The sequence below is a fragment of the Crocuta crocuta genome, unplaced genomic scaffold (genome assembly GCF_008692635.1).
Source record: "Crocuta crocuta isolate KB4526 unplaced genomic scaffold, BGI_CrCroc_1.0 scaffold397, whole genome shotgun sequence".
In the NCBI taxonomy this organism is placed as follows: domain Eukaryota; kingdom Metazoa; phylum Chordata; class Mammalia; order Carnivora; family Hyaenidae; genus Crocuta; species Crocuta crocuta.
The window spans coordinates 2,051,712-2,070,812 of NW_027527387.1; the positions used below are offsets into that span (position 1 = coordinate 2,051,712).

General features: G+C 39.3%; 1 protein-coding gene across 2 annotated transcripts in view; it reads left to right on the plus strand.

Annotated features, from left to right (window-relative positions):
* Positions 1–17,164, plus strand: part of LOC144221854 (myoD family inhibitor domain-containing protein-like) — a 73,978-nt gene extending 56,814 nt beyond the window's left edge. The window contains exon 4 of one of the 2 annotated variants that reach the window (XM_077752371.1): positions 16,654–17,164. In XM_077752371.1, the coding sequence (XP_077608497.1) occupies positions 16,654–16,979 (326 nt within the window). In that variant the 3' untranslated portion in view covers positions 16,980–17,164. Of the gene's footprint in view, positions 1–8,126; positions 8,378–16,653 lie in introns of those variants that run through there. The other variant, XM_077752377.1, reaches the window with a different exon arrangement.
* Positions 17,165–19,101: the final 1,937 nt, after the last annotated feature.

Below are 19,101 nucleotides of genomic sequence, written 5' to 3' on the forward strand. Positions count from 1 at the left end.
GACATTCAAGGCTGTTAGGAATTAAGGCATTTTGTTCAGGTAATCATAAACAGTGTACTGTTGTCGAAGCTAAATTAGCCATGAGAGTGGAAATGTGACAAAGGGCAAGTCCACAGTATGTGGACCAGCAAGTCCCTGGTATGTCTTATTCCTCAAAAGCTTTAAATCAATTTCTCTGAAGGACACCATTTTATATCATGTGTATATTTCTTGGAAAAAAAATCTTCTCTCCATAATGCAGACATTCCATGGTTGCAGTTGTTTAAACCAGATGCCTTCTTACCTGTTCAATATCACTATCCATTAAGCGCCTGCATACAGATTGTCTCTATAACCTGTAGTGTGTTAGAAATTATTGCCAAACATGACATGATGAGTTACTTTAAATTTGTTGAGCTGGGACGCTACCAACCTCTAGGAAGCCTTTGGAACTATGGATGGACTTTAGCCCAGTCTTCCAATTTAACTGGTTCTTTCTGCTTCCTTTTCTTGAAACTAGTTTCTTGGTTTCCTACCTCTCTGACCTATCATTTTAGATTCTTCTTCCTCCTCCTTTTCACTGTTTTTCACTGTTTTCCCCTTGTAGTCATAATGTAGCAGTTTTTCACAGTATACCAGGAGTCAGGCACCTTAGTGTGAGGAGGAGGAGCAGAGCAGTGATTGTCTGGGAGGAAGTCTAGGTGGGGCACACAGCCTTCAAATGGGATGTGGCACTATTGAGCATGAAAGTTTGAAAAGCTCAGGAGGTGGTCAGTTATGTCCTGTCCGGCCTTCCTTGAGAACCACTGGTGAAATGGTAAAAATATCTTTTGTTGACCTCACCACTTCCCCTACCCTCCTCACCATCTGCAAACCTTGGCACAACTCCATGTGTTTCAAAGGGTGCCTTCACTCCAGTGGTTAGAGGTCCCTGTACATGTGGTTAAGAGTTACAACTAAATGCCCTTGTTTCTTGACTCCCCTCAGCCTGGAACGCTCTCATAATTTTCTTTGCCCTTTTCAACTGTGTACATTGTTTTTCAGAACTCGATTTAGGCATCATTTCCTGAAGCCCAGTTTTGAGCCAACTGCCCCTTCTTTGTGTTGGCATGGCACCTTCCACATACACAATGATACTGAAGTTATGTCTGTCTCTCTGCACTAAAATGTAACCTCACTGAAGGCCAAGACTCTGTCTTACTCTTTTCATTTCCAACATAGTCTAGATTCTGGCTTGTAATAAGTGTTCAGTAAATACTGGAGCAAGTAAGGAGCATAAACCTGAGAACACGGGTACTTGTTCTGTAACATTCCATAGACATTGTGGTTGAAACTCAAAGGCTAAAATCCTCCAGGGAGAGAATGTGGAGAGAGAAGAGTGCAAATATCAAAGAGAGACCAAAAAAAAATTCCTCTGAGGTAGGACTGGAACTCAGAACTTCTGGCTCTTAACCTTATTTCCTCATTCCTTGTGATTTTCAGTCAATAACATGTTCCCAAATCCTAAAACCAGGAAAAAAAGGTACAACTCAAACTGAATTATTCATTCTTACATAATATTATAAAACCTTACATTCATTTTCCGCCATAAAACGTCAGGTTTGCCGGTAGTTATAGAAATACAAATATTTTAGTGGAAAGATAATAGGATTTTATGATAGACCATAGTGTTATAATTTGAGCTTCCAGAAACACACCTTCTCTGACTTTGGCAAGATAGGTCTCTGCATTCCTGAAAATACTTTTTTTGCTTGGATGATGTTTTGTTTTGTTCTGTTTTCTCAGGCACAGTGCCTTCCATTCCATGTCCAAATGATTGTGTGGGAGAAAGGTTTAGAATTTTGCTTTCTGAGGCAGTATTTACCAGTCCATTGGAAAACAGGCTTTTAGTAAACTTCACTGCTCAACCAACAAACTAAATGGAACAACAGTAATATAATAGATGGGTGCGTGAGGAAAGAAGGCATGATCAAAGTTGATGGTGTCAAAGTAGAAATCATTCTTCCTATTTACTTGAGATATTGAATCAGCTTTTTAAAAAAAATTGAAACAATTATCTATCCAAAGTACTTATAAATTATGGTTTTATTTTTTTTTAAATGGTGTTTCTCAATATTTGAATATTTTTTGATTTGAATATATTTCCTTTAGATTTTAGGAAAAAGTTAGCTGTATAATTGATGTTCTATAGTAAATTATTCTCTTATCCATTTGATGAGCAAAGAAAAGATTTTGTAAGGTTTTGAAATATATGTAATTTATCATTTGAAACATAGAGATGCCTCAGATCGCTTCTTTTGAAATAGCTGACAGTTTTTCAGGCCAGGTTAAAGAAGAGAAGCCATCAGCTATGTATGGATTTTACCTCTTTCACCTTTGGCTTTTTGGTTTCATAGGCAAGTAGCTTAGGCCACTGTTCTAATAGTTTAAATTAGTTTAGCATTCACTCAGGAGATGGGTGGGGAGGAAATAAAACAATGGAGATAGAGATTGGCCAGGAAGCTCTGGGGTATGGGGTGGCAGGGTGAACAAACTATTTAGAAACCCAGCCTCAGAATAATGGCTAAATGGAAAGAATTGAATGGATCTTGTGACCCTATTCACACACCAGGGTTTGAATTTTTTCTTTGGGGATGAAAAGTTTAGTGGTGGTTTTCGTATGGGAAACAGCACTAGGCAGGCACCACAGCCAGGCTTCTCTGGGAGGTGACTTTGTTTTTTACCCTGTGAGTTGGGCTGAATGTGATCAGTGAGAAACCCAGGTTTTCTTTAGGGTTTCATGGTTAAGGGCTGGGTTAAAAGTGAGTAGAACAGCAGTCAGACATGCATCTGAATCAGGACTATCATTCATTTTCTAGTTCAAGTAGTTGGGAAAATAAAATTAGGAAATCATGAATAGCTCAATGCAGTCTGAGGATGACTATGAGTTGAGTTTTAGAACTCTTCAGTTTCAAATGATGATACACAATCCAAGAGCATTTGGGAATATACAGTTGGAGCTTGGGAGGAGTTAAAACCAAGTGTGCTAATTTATATTCTCAGAGAGGGAATATTTGAAACTAAATCTGGTTAGTTTTCTTAAGAAGAGATTTATGAGAAAAGGTCAGATGGCTGTAAACTAAGTGACTCAGGGATCACTGGAGGCCAGCCAGCTCAGTGGGAGGGGAATGTGGGTTCAGTTTGCGCACTTGGGAGACAATCACATGGAAAGTTCAGACTTTTCTCCACAGGTGATGTCAGATAGAGCAAGTCAGAGTGAGGCCATGATACTGATAAGATAGCCCATGGGAGAGGTCAGAAGCAAAGAGGATGATTATCTTGCTGAGAAAAACAATTGGAAAGGGTAGTGCCATGGAGGCCAGGGAAAGAATGTAGGAAGGGAACTGGGCCAGATAGTTGACAGGTTCAGCAGGATGAATACTGAAATACTTTTTGGATTTCATTGTGGACATCATTTGGTGACCTAATTTAGAGCCATTCTCATGGAGAAGCTAGAATGATGTGGGCTGTGGAACGTGAAGGAAACACATGGACAACAGTAATTCTAGAAAGGCTGAAGTCCAAGGTGGAAGTGTGGGTCCAGGGAGTTTGTTTTGTTTGTTCGGTGTTTTTTCAATTGAAGATGGGAAGGCTTTGAATGTGTTTAAATTTCGATGGAAAGGATCAAGGAGAAAGGAAAAGTTGGAATATGTAAAAAGTTTTAACATTAACTCTTGACAGGCCAGCATATAGGTTCTTTAGAGTTTAGCTCCTAATGTGATTGTGTATCCATTAACAAAGCAAGAGAATTGAGCAACTAGAAAAGCATTTACTGAATGGTTAACCTAGATGACTCCACTCTGTTTGTTGTATGGTTGATTAATCTTAGAAGACCTGTGAATAACCTCTGTGGAATGACTGGGTATGAGGAAATGTAACTTAAAATGATTAAAAAGCCTTTCTCAAGCCCTCCTCACTCCTACCTCATTCCAGAGCACTAACTGCCATTTGAATGGAAGGCATTGACAGAGAGAGTATTTGTGATTCTGAGTTCCAAACTTCTGAATGTTGTCTTTTGGACCACAAGTTCATAGCTTCTTATACTTCAGATTGGTAAGGCCCCTAATTGAATTTAAATGCTGACATCTCTATGTATAAGAAAGGAAATAGATAAACAAAGACTCAGTTAAAGAATTAGAAGTGTAGGAAAGATAAGTAAGGAAACCACTGCATCATCCAGGGAAATAGAAAACAGGTGAATTATAAAATACATATGAATGAAGTAAATTTATCTTTTAATGTGGCCTACTGTTTTTCCTTTTTTAAGTGTATTTTGAGATAGAGAGCTTGAGTGGAAGAGGGGCAGAGAGAGAGTGGCAGGGTCAAAAGTGCTATCAGCAGAGCCCAGTGCAGGACTCAAACTCACAAACTGTGAGATCATGACCTGAACTGAACTCAAGAGTCAGACACTCAACTGACTGAGCCACCCAGGCACTCCTAATGTGGCCTACTCTCTTGACTGCAACATTTTGCTTGCAATAGTAATTCAAAGGTTAAGACCTAACCTGTAATAAATTGAAATATTGATTATGATACTCTTTCAAAGTAATTTTGATGTTTTTGGTTCACAGGCTTTTTTGACAATCTGACAAAAAATTGGGATCCTTTTCCTCAAGTTTTTAAGAAAGATGGTAACAGAATCCTGTTTTCTTGTTGTTCCTGGAAGTAAATTAAGACACTTAACAGTGAAGGCAGTGCAGATAATGGGGATCCTGAAGAACCATTGTAAGGATTTTGAACAAATGAATGACATGGTCTCACTCAGCATTTTTAAGCATCACCTGCCTCTGTGCTGATAGTCCATTATAGGTACACAAAGACCAAAGATGGAGGCCTGCAGATGTCTCAGATGGGAGACAGCTGGGTCGGATCCACACGGCAGTGGTAGAGGTGATGAGATATTGCATAAGGATATATTTGGAAGGCACAGTAAGATTTACTGAACAATGAGATTTCAGTATCAGAGAAAGACGGAACTTAAGGATGGCTCCTGAGGTGGGTTTTTTTCTTTTTTTTTTTTTTTTTTGGCCTAAGCACTCTAAAGTAACAAGGTGCCAATAATGGAGATGAGAAGACTACGGAAAGAACAGGGTTTCTTTGGGAGAGGAAGATAAGGATTTTGGTCATGGATTTGAGATACCCTTTATTTAGCTGTGATGTAAAATAGGTGGTTGAATAGAGGTGTCTGGAATTCAGAAGAATAGTCTGCAGCCCAAGATATTTTATGAATCATCAAGGTACAGAATGTTTGATGAATGGGATCACGGAGGACTGGGGTTGTCAACCTGGGCACCTGGAGGAAGAGCTTCTGGGGAAAGGGAATAGGAAGTAAATTACTACTCTCTGGGCTTTGCCAGAGATTCTGATTCATTTGGCATTGGAGGGCAGGGTGGCTAAGGTATCAATATGCTTTAGGTGCTTCTCACGGGATTTTAATATGCATGTAGAGTTAAGAACTACTGCTCAGGATGAAGATAAGTATTCCAAAAACTGAGCCACTGGACTGCTCCAATACATAGAAGTCAGAAAATAAAGAGGAACTATTAAAAAGAAGAGGAGGAGGAGTAACCAATGATGAAGGAGGAACCACTGAATAGAGCTTGGAAACCAAATGAAGGAAGTATTTCTCAATATGAAGGGAATGATCAGTTTCAAGTGAAACTGAGAAGTCCAAACAGGTGAATGAGAGGTGACCATTGACATTGTGTTGTGAGGGGGACAAAAGTCTGATTAAAGGGGGTTCTAGAGAGAATGAAAGGAGAGAAATTAAGAGGCGCCTGGGTGGCTCAGTCAGTTAAGCATCAACTTTGGCTCAGGTCATAATCTCAAGATCCATGAGTTCAAGCCCCACATGGGGCTCTGTGCTGATAGCTAAGAGCCTGGAGCCTGTTTTGGATTTTGTGTCTCACCTCTCTCTCTCAAAACTAAACAAAAAATTATTTAAAAAATTAAAAAAAGAAATGAGATCTATTGGTTGATTGTTATTGGTAATGAGCTAGTGGAAGGGAGATATTGATGGTGCAGGAGAAGGAGGTCCTGGAGTGTAGAAGACAGGGGAAGAGACACATTACAAAGTACTCTGTATCTTACCCTTCTTAGGTTTTAGACTTAAAAGCAGTCATGGTTTGAGATTATCTTTTATAGTGCTTGCTATAGTATAGTGCTTATACTAGGAGACACTTTCTGTTTCTTTAGCTGGATATCTTTCAAATGACCAGTAGGATTTGGCATAGGTTTAAGGTTTTGGAAACATTCAATTTAAGAAAATACTTTTTCATTCGGAATGATGTTAATTATAATAAAGTTTCCATTCGTTTTAGAAGGATTTCAAAAACTTATTTCATGGTTACAATAATAGCACTAGACACTGCGTAATAACTACAATTCTCAAAGGAGGAAGTTTTTGGGAAAAATACAGAATGTGCAGGATGTTTTGAATCTTCTGACAAAAACTGGCAGATGACTCATTAGTCTCTTGTAGTTTATGAAGTAACACGGGAAATGGTAGCAAAGGATTGTTCATTTAATATAATTTTTATCTTCTAATATTTGAGAGGACCACTCACAGTAAAACTTTATCTCTGCTGCTCACAACAAATCAAAATGTTTTGTTTTGTGTCTTACTTTAGCCTAAAATTTACCATGTTAGCTATAATAGTTACCTCATAAAAAAAAGATTAGTTCAATTTCTGAGGTGTGAAGGATAAAAATATTTAAATGAGCTAATGAATTGAGGAAATACTGGTGTGTAATCCATACCTTTATTTATGTCCAAATGCCAGGTAGCCTGCCCACTGACAACCTGGAAGAAAGAGAAAATTCAAAGCATTAAGCCTAACTGGGTTATGTTCATGCAACTTGTGACTTCAACTAAAACCGTTTTTGATAATGCTATTTTCTATATTGTTTGTTGTCTTGACACCTTCATAAATTTACTGGGGTGTTCTGCCCCATGTTTTACTATGTTCTTTCAGTTCCTTCCTTTGTGTGCCCCCCACTGTCATCTGCATGTACTCAAAGGATCTATTGTTTTACTGGTTAAATAGACACTAAAATATTTAAGAATAGAGAACTGTAATATTGGGGGGAAACCAATTTAGAACTGTTTTTAAAAAAGATTCTGAAGGAACAGAAACAAAAGGGTACCCTTCATCTCTAGGGACATTTATCACTAAAGAAGCTTCCATCTTTTAAGATCTGGCCAACAAGCTGAGGCTCCTTTTGGCTGTAACTCCAAAGTATACTTTCTGTAGTCCCTCTGTCCATCTGTCTGTCTTTGTTACCACCGCCCCCTTCCATCTCTCCCTCCCTCCTGACTCAGAGATTTTGCATGATTTCACTGAACAGTTTATTACAATTTACAGGAACCCAAATGGCAGTGATTCATGACATTTTCAATAATAATGTTTGAATATTAGTGTCCAGTGGTTTTATTTCTTAGCTTTGTGTTTGTGAGTATGGGTACATAACGTAAAAGAAAAAGCTCTAAAAAGTCTGGAGTCTTAGGGATTTTTGAAAACTGATCTTTTTCTAGATTGAACTGGATTCTCATGGTATTTGAGTTGATTTCTCTCGGAATACACAGTTGCTTCATTGTTTGGAGTTAGGCAGGGTCATTTGAGAATGTAATTTAAAAACAATTGAAGTAACATAGAAATGTGTATAGTTTCTCTTAGAAATGTTTTCACTAACTTTAGGACCAATATATAGTGTTTAATTAGTGTAGTTTTTGAGGACTTTTTCAAAAATTGATTTGTAGAACTCTCAATTAGTATGGTATAAAATAGGATAGTGAGAAACTCATGGTATAAATTTGCCATATTTCTGAAAAATTGTTGCAAGGTAAAATATTTTCTTATGAATAAGGTTTAAGTTGAATATACTTAAATGAATAAATATACCTAAGTGAAGCTCTTTGAAAGAGTCACTTATGATCCTCCAGTTCAGGGATCCTTAGCTTTGGGAGGTGTCCATGACTTTGAGAGGGGAATGAAATCAATTATACTTGAAATTTAGCATTTCCTTCAAATATAAAAGGAAACAATAAACTTTAGTAGCAGTAGTGGTACCTGATATTTATCGCTGATTTTTTTTATTATTATTTTTAGAGACAGCATGCATGTGAGTGGGAAGGGGCAGTGAGAGAATCTTAAGCTGGCTCCACTCTTGGCTTGGAGCCTGACTCGGGGTTCAACTCATGATGGAATGTGAGATCATGACCTGAGCTGAAATCAACTCAGACACTCTACTGAACTGAGCCACCTAGGTGCCCCAAACACTATTATTTTCATACCTTACTACTACTGCTGCAGAAATCATGAAATAATTGTTTATGCTTATCACTACTTTAAAATTATAGCAGTTAGGAGAGGAGGAAAGATGGCAAAGTAGGGAGCTCCGTACATTTCACTTGCCACCATCTGTCAAATGGAGAAGGCCTGAAGCCATAGGAACCCTATAGAATCCATGAGATTGGGAGAAAAAAGAGAGAGAGTCCACTGAGAAAACCTTATAGCAGCTACCTCAAACAAGCCAAAGAATACATGGTGGAGAGTCCCAAATATCACTACAAGTAGGGAACTAAAACAACCAGAGTCTCAACAAGAGAGACCAAGAGACACCATTCAAAGAACACTTCGTGAACAGACAGGCTCTGGACAGTCAAAGAGCCTTCTTTAATACAGCAGTACTCACAAGTGCAGAGTGCATAACAAGCTTTTAAAACTAATGAGACAGAAAGCTAGCCAAAATGATGAAATGGAAGAACTTCCAGGAAGAAATGACAGCAAAAGAACTGCTCAAAACAGATATAAGCAACATCACTGAACAAGAATTTAGAACAATAGTCATAAAATTAATTGCTGGGCTTGAAGAAGGCATGGAAGACATCAGAGAAACTATTGCTACAAAGACTATGGAGCTCAAAACTAGTTGTGTTGAATTTAAAAAATGCTATAAATGAGATACATAATAAAAAGGAGGCATCCAATGCACCGATTGAAGAGGCAGGGAACAGAATAAGTGATTTAGAAGACGCAATTATAGGAAAAGAGAGAAAATGATCCAGGAACACGAAAGGAGAGTTCAAGAGCTGAGTGATACAATCAAGTGGAACAATATCCATATCATAGGAATTCCAAAAGAGGAAGAGAGAGGGAAAGGCGCTGAAGGAGTCCTTGAACAAATTATAGCAGAGAACTTCCACAACCTGGGAAAGGAAGTAAACATCGAAATACAAGAGGCACAGAGAACTCCCCTCAGACGTAACTTGAATCCATCTTCTGCATGACATATCATAGTGAAACTGGCAAAATATAAGGACAAAGAGAGAATTCTGACAGGCTTGCTGGACAGAGGATTCTTGGCTGCATATTTTTTCTGTTCATCACACTGAAGATTTCCTGTCATTCCTTTCTGGCTTGCCAAGTTTCAATAGATAGATATTAGAATAGAAGGAGAGATAAAGGTCTTCCCAAATAAACAAAACTTGAAAGAATTCGTCACCACTAAACCAGCCCTAAAAGAAATCCTGAGGGGGACTCTATGAAGGAAATGTTGCAAGGAATGCAAGATACCAGAGACACCACCACAAGCATGAATCCCATAATGGACACGATGACTCTAAACCCATTTTTTTTCAACAATAACACTGAATGTAAATGGACTAAATGCCCCAATCCAAAGACATAGGGTAGCAGAATGGATTAAAAAAAAAAAAATCCATCTATTTGCTGTCTACAAGAGACTCATTTTAGACCTGAGGACACCTTCAGATTGAAAGGAAGGGGATGGAGAAATATATATCATACTACTGGAAGTCAAAAGAAAGCTGGAGTAACTATACTTAGACACTCTGGTCTTTAAATTTTTTTATGTTTTATTTCTGAGAGAGAGAGACAGCATGAACAGGGGAGGGTCAGAGAGAGAGTGAGACACAAAATCTGAAGCAGGCTCCAGGCTCTGAGCTAGCTGTCAGCACAGAGCCCGATGCAGGGCTCAAAACCATGAACTGTGAGATCATGACCTGAGCTGAAGTCAGACGCTTAACCAACTAAGCCACCCAGGCACCCCCCAACCTGGACTTTAAAGTAAAGGCAGTAACAAGGGATGAAGAAGGGCATTATATAATAATTACAGGTTCTCTCCATAAGGAATAGCTAACAATTATAAATGTCTATGCACCGAATACAGGAGCACCTAAATACATAAAACAATCAGAAACAGAAACAATCTTATGGATAAGAATGTGCTAAGAGCATGGGACTTTAATACTCCACTTCCAGCAATGGATAGGTCAAATAGACAGAAAATCACTAAAGAAACAATGGACCAGAATGACACATTGGACCAGATAGATTTGACAGATATACTTAGAACTCTACATCCTGAGTCCAAGGAATTTACTTTCTTCTCAAGTGCACATGGCACATTCTCCAAGATAGATCACAATGCTATGAAACTTGAAATCAATCATGGGAAGAAGTCAGGAAAAGCTCCAAAAACATGGAGGTTAAAGAACACCCTACTAAAGAATGAATGGGCCAATCAGAGAAGAAATTTAAAAATACCTGGAAACAAATGAAAATGAAAATACAACAATCCAAAACTCTATGGGATGCAGCAAAGGCAGTCCTAAGAGGAAAGTATGTTGCACTCCAGGCCTATTCAAGAAATTAGAAAAAGCGCCAAGTACAAAATCTAAAAGCACACCTAAAGGAAATAGAAGGAGAGCAACAAGAGCACCCAAAACCAGTGGGAGAAGAGAAATAATAAAACTCAGGGCAGAAAACAACATAGAAACCAAAAACACAGTTGAACAGATCAATGAAACCAAGAGTTGTTTTTCTGTTTTTTTTTTTTTTAAATAAACAAAATTGACAAACCTCTAGCCAGGCTTCTCAAAATGAAAAGAGAGAGCATCCAAATAGACAAAATCATGAATGAAAATGGACTTATTACAACCAATCCCTCATATACAAGCAATTATCAGGTAATACTATGAAATATTATTTCATATGAAATATATATGCCAATAGACTGGACAACTTAGAAGAAATGGACAAATCCTAAACACACACTCACTACCAAAATTACACAGGAAGAGATAGAAACTCTGAACAGACCCATAACGAGTGAAGAAATCGAATCAGTGATCAAAAATCTCCCAACAAATAAGAGCCTTGCACCAGATGGCTTCCCTGGGGAATTCTACCAGACATTTAAAACAGAATTACTACCCATTGTTCTCAAGCTATTCCAAAAAATAGAAACCGAAGGAAAACTTCCAGACTCATTCTATGAAGCCAGCATCACTTTGATTCCCATGCCAGACAGAGACCCAGCAAAAAAAGAGAACTATAGTCCAAAATCTTTGATGAATACGGATACAAAAATCCTCAACAAGATACTTGCAAATCGAATTCAACAGCACATAAAAAGAATTATCCACCATGATCAAGTGGGATTCATTCCTGAGCTACAGGGCTGGTTCAATATTTGCAAATCAATGTGATATATCACATTAACAAAAGAAAAGATAAAAACCATACGATCCTGTCAATAGATGCAGAAAAAGCATTTGACAAGATACAGCATCCCTTCTTAATTAAGACCCTCGAGAAAGGACAGAAGGAACTTACTTAAACATCATCAAAGCCATCTACGAGAAGCCTTCAGCTATCATCATCCTCAATGGGGAAAAACTGAGAACTTTCCCCCTGAGATCAGAAATACGACAGGGATGTCCACTCTCACCACTGTTGTTTAACATAGTGCTGGAAGTCCTAGCATCTGCAATCAGACAACAAAAGGAAATAAAAGGCATCAGAGTTGGCAAAGAAGAAGTCAAACTCTCACGTTTCACAGACGACATGATACTCTACATAGTAAACCCGGCAGACTCCACCAGAAGCCTACAGGAACTGATCCATGAGTTCAGCAAAGTTGCAGGGTACAAAATGAACATACAGAAATCAGTTGCATTTTTATACACCAATAATGAAGCAACAGAAAGAGAAATCAAGAAAATGATCCCATTCACAATTGCACACACACACACACACACACACACACACAAAAAAAACCATAACATATCTAGGAATAAATCTAACCAAAGATATAAGAGATCTGTATGATGAAAACTGTAGAAAACTTATGAAGAAATTGACGAAGACACAAAGAAATGGACAAACATTCCATGCTCATAGATCAGAAGAATAAATATTGTAAAAATGTCATTACTACCCAAAGCAATCTACACCTTCAGTGCAATCCCAATCAAAATTGCACCAGCATTCTCAAAACTAGAACAAACTATCTTAAAGTTTGTAAGGAACCACAAAAGACCCCGAATACCCAAAGCAATATTGAAGAAAATGAAAATGGGAGGTATCACAATCCCCGACTTTAGCCTCTACTACAAAGCTAGACAGTATGGTATTGGCACAAAAACATATAGACCAATGGAATAGAATACTCAGGTTTGGACCCACAAATGGGTCCAATTTGCCAACTAATCTTTGACACGAAGTGGGAAAGAGTGTCCAATGGAAAAAAGACAGCCTCTTAACAGATGGTGCTGGGAGAACTAGACAGCGACATGCATAGGAATGAAACTAGATCATAAGTGTCCATCAACGGACCAGTGGATCCAGAAGATGTGGTTTATCTATACGATGGAATACTACATGGCAATGAGAAAGAATGAAATCTGGCCATGTGTAGCAACATGGATGGACCTTGAGGGTGTTGTNAATGAGGGTTGCTGGGGGTGGGGGAAAGAGGAAGGGGGGTGATGGGTATGGAGGAGGGCACTTGTTGGGATGTGCACTGGGTGTTATATGGAAACCAACTTGACAATATGAGAAAAATAAATATTTAAAAAAAATAAAATTAAACAGTTATAAGATCACTGGATCTTGTCATTGATGTGTTAGAAAAAGCACATACTTTGTTTTATTCTACCTCAACTTTTAATATTGTAATTATTTCAATGCAATTGGTTTCCTTTGAAATCGTTTTTATTTGACACATATAAAACTATTATGTCAGTGGCACACACAAAAAAAAACAAGAATGCCTGCTCTATCCTGCTTTGCTGCATTCTCAGCTTTCTTTGTAGTATAATTTCCTTTGCAACCTTACATATCTGTGTGCAATTTTCATAAAGCAGAGAACACAGGTTTTTAATAGCTTTTTTGCTCATATGAAATTGAAATAAGCATAAAAATTTCCACGTTAAAAAACAATATTAAATAGCAAATTCCCAAGAAACCGTTGTCCTCACGTTTAGATTTTCATGCATACTTCTGTAAAAAATTTTATTTTTTAACCATGGCATAGTCAGCAGTATCAGGATACAGAGACATGGAGAAAATTATTTCCGTGGTTTTGCATGCCACAATTTGGGTAATCCTAATTTAACTCTCCATAAATAAATACAGGGGAAAACAGAGGATATGTATGAAAAGACAACAACCTGGTGAAAACTTTGTTTCTAGGCTCTCAGGCAAATCTTCCAAAGGGATTTTAATTGATCTGTATCATGGTGTGGCCTCAGGCCCTCCTCCCAGCACTGGACCCTTATAGTTGGTACTGGCTCCCCTACTTCGTGTCCACCTGACTCGAGAAAATGGAAGGTGGTATACACTGTCTCAGGTAGGTATCGGAGACAAATAGAAGAATAAAGTTGAATAATTATAAAACCGTTTACTCAGGGAAATTAATTGTGTTCCTTCTTTTGAAAGGGAAAATATTCATACAAATAAATAGCAGTTGTCTCCTCAAAGATTGAGAAATCCAGGATTTGGGGGGAAATGTGAAGATAATGGAAAGAAAAGAGCAAAATGGATGACTATACTAGTTTTCCAAAGACATATTCAACCTGCCTAAATTTCCACTCTGAATTCTCAGTATGATTGGGAAATCATACTGGAAGAACTGGACCTCTTGGGGAATAATGTCCTCATAACATAACATAATTTAAAGTTGACACTAGAAGCTGAAGTTTATTTTTTTTCCCTAATAATTATCCTCGGTGAGGGATGCAGAAATTGCATCTTGGAATGACAGAAGAGTAGTTATTTTAGAAAGAACTTTTCAACATCTGTAGTAGATATCTCCTGGAAAATGTGTTCTGTGGAGTGACAGGAGAAGATGAAGTAAAACCAAAAGTAATCTTTGCCCGAGGCCATACAAATGAATTTCATGATGCCAACAGGCATTTAAGGATCTGCCAGGTGCCCAGGCCTGTGTACTAGAATCTATAGAGCAGTCCCATTTTATTTTTTAATCTGGTGCCTTTGAGTATTATTCTGTTACTTTTTAAAAATTATACTTTTAGTCAGAAATAAGCATGGCTCTTGAACTCCACTTGACCCTCACTACATATATCTGGCCTCCCATATATTGTCTTCCTTATTGATATTTGGATCTCTCAATGCTTCTCCTGACTTGCCTGAGACTCTGTCTTTCAGGCATACCTGCCTTTCAAAACCAAAACCTAGACCTGCCTTTCAAAGCCAAAACCTAGACCTTTCTTTTTAACTTCTCTCTATACCAAGGAGCTGAGCACTACTGAGGAAACCTTGACCTCCATAAAAATCACCATCATGACCGATGTGTGGTCTCCGGTCTCAACTAGATTTTCAGAATCCCTCAGCAAACCTTTGGTATGACCCTAATTCATTCAACAAATCATTATTGAGCTTGCTCTGGGGCAGGCACCCTTTAAGGGACAAGGACATTGCAGTGAACTATGCAGATAAGCAGACCTGCCCTCTCCATTTTCCACAATGGCTATTATATTTTGTTGCCACTCTCATTAAATGAAGCTTTCCGAAACTTTCCCTCCCTCTCCATGGGGAAAAGACGCTTTCCCTGTACAGATTTCTTGAAAGGATATCTGCATTTGCGGTCTCTACTTCCTCATTTTTCAATTACTCCTCCTCCCACTGCTATTCACTTTCATCCCTATCACATCACTGAAATTTCTCTGGCTAAGCGTACCATTCGACACAATCTCCTTGAAATATTTTGCTGTCTTGCGTCCACGGCACCTCGCTTTCCTGGAGTTTTTATGCCCTTGTTAAGTCCCCAATTTACCCTGCCTTCCCTCTTCCTCAGTCCTTTTCTCAAATGCTGTTTGTCCCCTTCCATCGCTTCTCTTTGTGCTCAGTACATTCTCCCTTGGCAGCTTCATTATTGTATTCACTGTAAGAAGTTCAGCTACTCTGACTCTTAAGCTCTAGGCCAGTGTCTTCAACCACCTCTTGGACAACTCCATTTGAGCTTCTTCAGAGTTATATCTTGAATGTAGAGTATTTTGAACCATTTGTCTATGTTTCTTGCTTAGTGAATGGCTCCAGAAACCAGAGAGTCATACTTGACTATTCTCTTCCCATCATTGTCTCACCCAGTGACTTATCACCTCCTGCTAATCTGACAATCTCCATCATATTCCTCAATAATATGGCATCGGGGGAGGGGGTCAGGTACGTATATACTATCATTGCTGCCGCTCTTGCCTCCTCCTCTATGAATTAGAAAATTGAAGGCTTTCCTCTTGGTTTTCCCTGCCACAAAAGTACCAAGCCACTTGGGTCTCTAAAACTATCGTATCTACAAGGTGCCCTTGTATACCCTCCTCACTACCTGGAGCCACCTCTGCTTTCTCTTTACCTAACACATGTCATCTGACCATCTGCTGAATATGTGTTAGCTAAGACCCAGGAGCATTTATTAACTTTCCATCGTACTTAGAATATTGTGTTAAGCCACGTATTGACTCTGTTCAAAGCCAAGAAAAGACCCTGAGCTAGACTTTCACAGAAACTTAGTGCCTGGAAAGAACTTAGAGATTATTTTCTTTTTTACTAGAAGCAGTTAGACACTGAAATCATTTGTTCAAGGTCACTCAGCCAGTTAGTGACAGAGCCAAGACTAGAAAATAGGTTTTCCAGATCGTGGTAAATGGATATAATACTTGGCTGTCTGTGCCACTCACGAAGATGGCAGGGTGATCATCAATTGGAACATTTTTGTGCCCACAAAAATGTCATTTCCTTGTTGCTAGAAGCCTCATCAACACCAAACAGACTGACAACTACCACAGACACTTGGGGCATTTCTTTCAGTAGTTCCGGCATTTGCTGGCTGGAATTGCCACAGTAGGTGATGAGCTGTGACTTAGGGAAACCTCTGTTGGGGGATGGCCCTGATGAGGTACACAGCATTGAGAGGCAGGGGAATAAGAACTTTGTATTTTTTATCTTCTTTCCTACAATTTAAAGTAATATAACAAGGCTACAAAATTTTTATTCTATTGGAAAACCAGGTTTGTCAGTTTTAGAGTACTTGCAAACAACATGTTCATAGATTTTCTTGGCTCTAGAATTGTTTGTACACTAAATTAAGGTGGAGGTATTTATACCTTATAATTTCAATGTCATGCTGTCCTGTTCACCTGAGGCTTTAAAAAAAAAAGTCCAAATGGTATTAATAGATAACATGGGTGGAGAGGGATGGATATGGAAAGAGTAACAATACTATCATTGATTCACAAATTAATTCCATAAATAACCGGATTTACCTCCTGTGCACTGCTTTGAAATATGCTTTGGTGTCTCGTTTCACTAGGCTTGTTCTTCATCTCGCCTGGAGTGTCTGTCAGACTGCTGTGCTCCTTTGGTTGGGGCCTGGCTCTTGTATCAGGACTGGGGTGCACAGCCTGGGCCTTCTCAAGGCAAAGCAATTCTTGCCTGTGTGAGGCCTGTCCCCCCTGCTGGAGATGCGATCCCTGCCTTTCCAGGAGCCGTCACCGCCAGGCCTCTCAGCCCTTTTCCATCACAGAGGTGCAAGCGCCTGGCGGATTACTGTTCCAGATCCCAGCCCTTGGAATACTGTCAGCCTCCTCTCCCTGTGTTTATTCCCACACTGTCTTAAAGACCTGGTGTCATAAGTGACATAAGCCAATTCTGTGGGGCTGTCTAATAGCAGTGACTAAGCATCTGATATAGGGAGTTCTTGTTCAAGATAGCACTGTAGGATCCTGAACTCACCTCCTCCCACCAACACCCCAAAACTACAGCTACATATGGAACAGCTTCTTCTGAAAAGAATCTGAAGACGAGCTGAGTGAATCCTTCACATATGGCAAAGAAGAAAAAATCAAACCAAACCAAAAAAAAAAAAAAACCCTCCACATCTAAAGCAAGCAGGAGAGGCTGAGATGAAAGCTGCTCCGGCACAGTGACAGTTTAGGATGGAACTCAAAACCTGGAGTTTCTCTCTGAAAAGCTGAACCCCACATTCAGCACCCTTTTAAAACTGCATCTAATAGAAGAGCCCCCAAACATCTAGCTTTGTAAACCAATGGGGCTTATATCCCCAAGACCCAGAAGACTATGTTTGCCGGAGTCCAGCTCTGGCCAGGTCCAGGGGTCCCTAAAGGATGGATGGTGTCAGCAAGGGAGGGAGTGAGAGAGAGCCATGAGAATCTTTTTGGTCACCAGGCAGGCATCTCTGCCCTGTCGGTTTTGGTGTCTTTATTTATAGGTCAAACATTAACATAGCATCAGAAAATGGAATTTTTACAATGGATAGTTCTCTGTGATAAGATGTTTTAGAAAATGTACAGAAACAGGTTTTATAGAAGTATTCTTGGCAGAACTACCCCAATTATAGTGAGGTTGAGTAACTAAGAAAATAAGAGGGTGTTCTTAGTGAAAAACAGGATAACACACATTTTAATAACACTAATATTAGGTCATTGGTTTGTAGATACTCTTATCCATCCTCATCACAGCTGCCAGTGTAAAGGAAGGTGTTTGTGGAATGTAGGCCTTAGGGAAGGGACTGCTATACATCATCACTTAGCAAAGGTATATGTGGTAACTTATGTTCTGCTCTTATCTGTTCCTTCTCTCTAAGTAAGGCTCTTTGTCTCTGGGCAAGACTTGATTTTCCAGTTATATGCTTTATGGCACCAGAGAACCAGCCATACCTTTAAAGAGTTTAGCGCATATCCAATACATAGAATAGCCTCTTCAAGTGCATTTACCTTTCTGTCTAGTTTTATGATTTCTTGAATAGCTAGGGCATGAGAGACATTTTTTGTTAGCTGATTTACATCTTGAGCTGTATGAACCTCTTGGACTAACACAATGGTAGAAACAGGATTGTACATGTAAAGGTCAACCTTTTATGAGTAAGGGCCATTAGCCTGTTCATAGCTCAAGGGAAAGTATGGAGGGAAACAGGACTTGCTGGAGACACAATGTCTGTTCCCATAATCCAAAGAAGAAGTTCCCACAATAAGTTCCTTCACAAGGTGCAATCATCATACCAGGGTTAGAATAAGGGGACAAGTCACATCTGATACTGATCAACAAGGTACCTTGGTGGTTGGTGCTAAAGCAGAAATAATTGAGTAGGGGTGGATATTGGTCATCATCTGATTGGCAAGAGATGGTCCAAACTTGCTATAACCTCATCAGGAGCTTTCTCGACTAGTGGGCTCAGAATGGCTCCCAGCATATGTTGAACCGAGAAATGGCTAGTAATGGGCTACTGCACGCGGACGCACATGCAGCAGGCCCAGTAGAGAGGCCGTGGATTGAGAGGTGCCCAGACCGTAAGTCAAGTAGACACTCTTTAAAATAAAGTGTCAGAGGGTGCCTGGGTGGCTCAGTCGGTTAAGCATCTGACTTCGGCTCAGGTCATGATCTCACATTGAGCCCCGCGTCGGGCTGTGTGCTGACAGCTAGCTCAGAGCCTGGAGCCTGTTTCAGATTCTGTGTCTCCCTCTCTCTCTGACCCTCCCTGCTCATGCTGCCTCTCCTTCTCTCTCAGAAATAAATAAAACATTAAAAAAATAAAATAAATTGCCAGAACTGAACTGGCAGCCACCATCTTAGGGAGGTTGCTCCAACTCACCCATTGTAATCATCTTCAGAGATCCTGGAGAGTAAGCAATATCTTGTCCTCCAGCATGCTAGTGTCTCTGGGAGAAGATAAGCTTATACACATCTGGTGTGCAGGGACACTTGATTGCTTAACTGTGGCAGACAACAGGGTCTGCGTTTC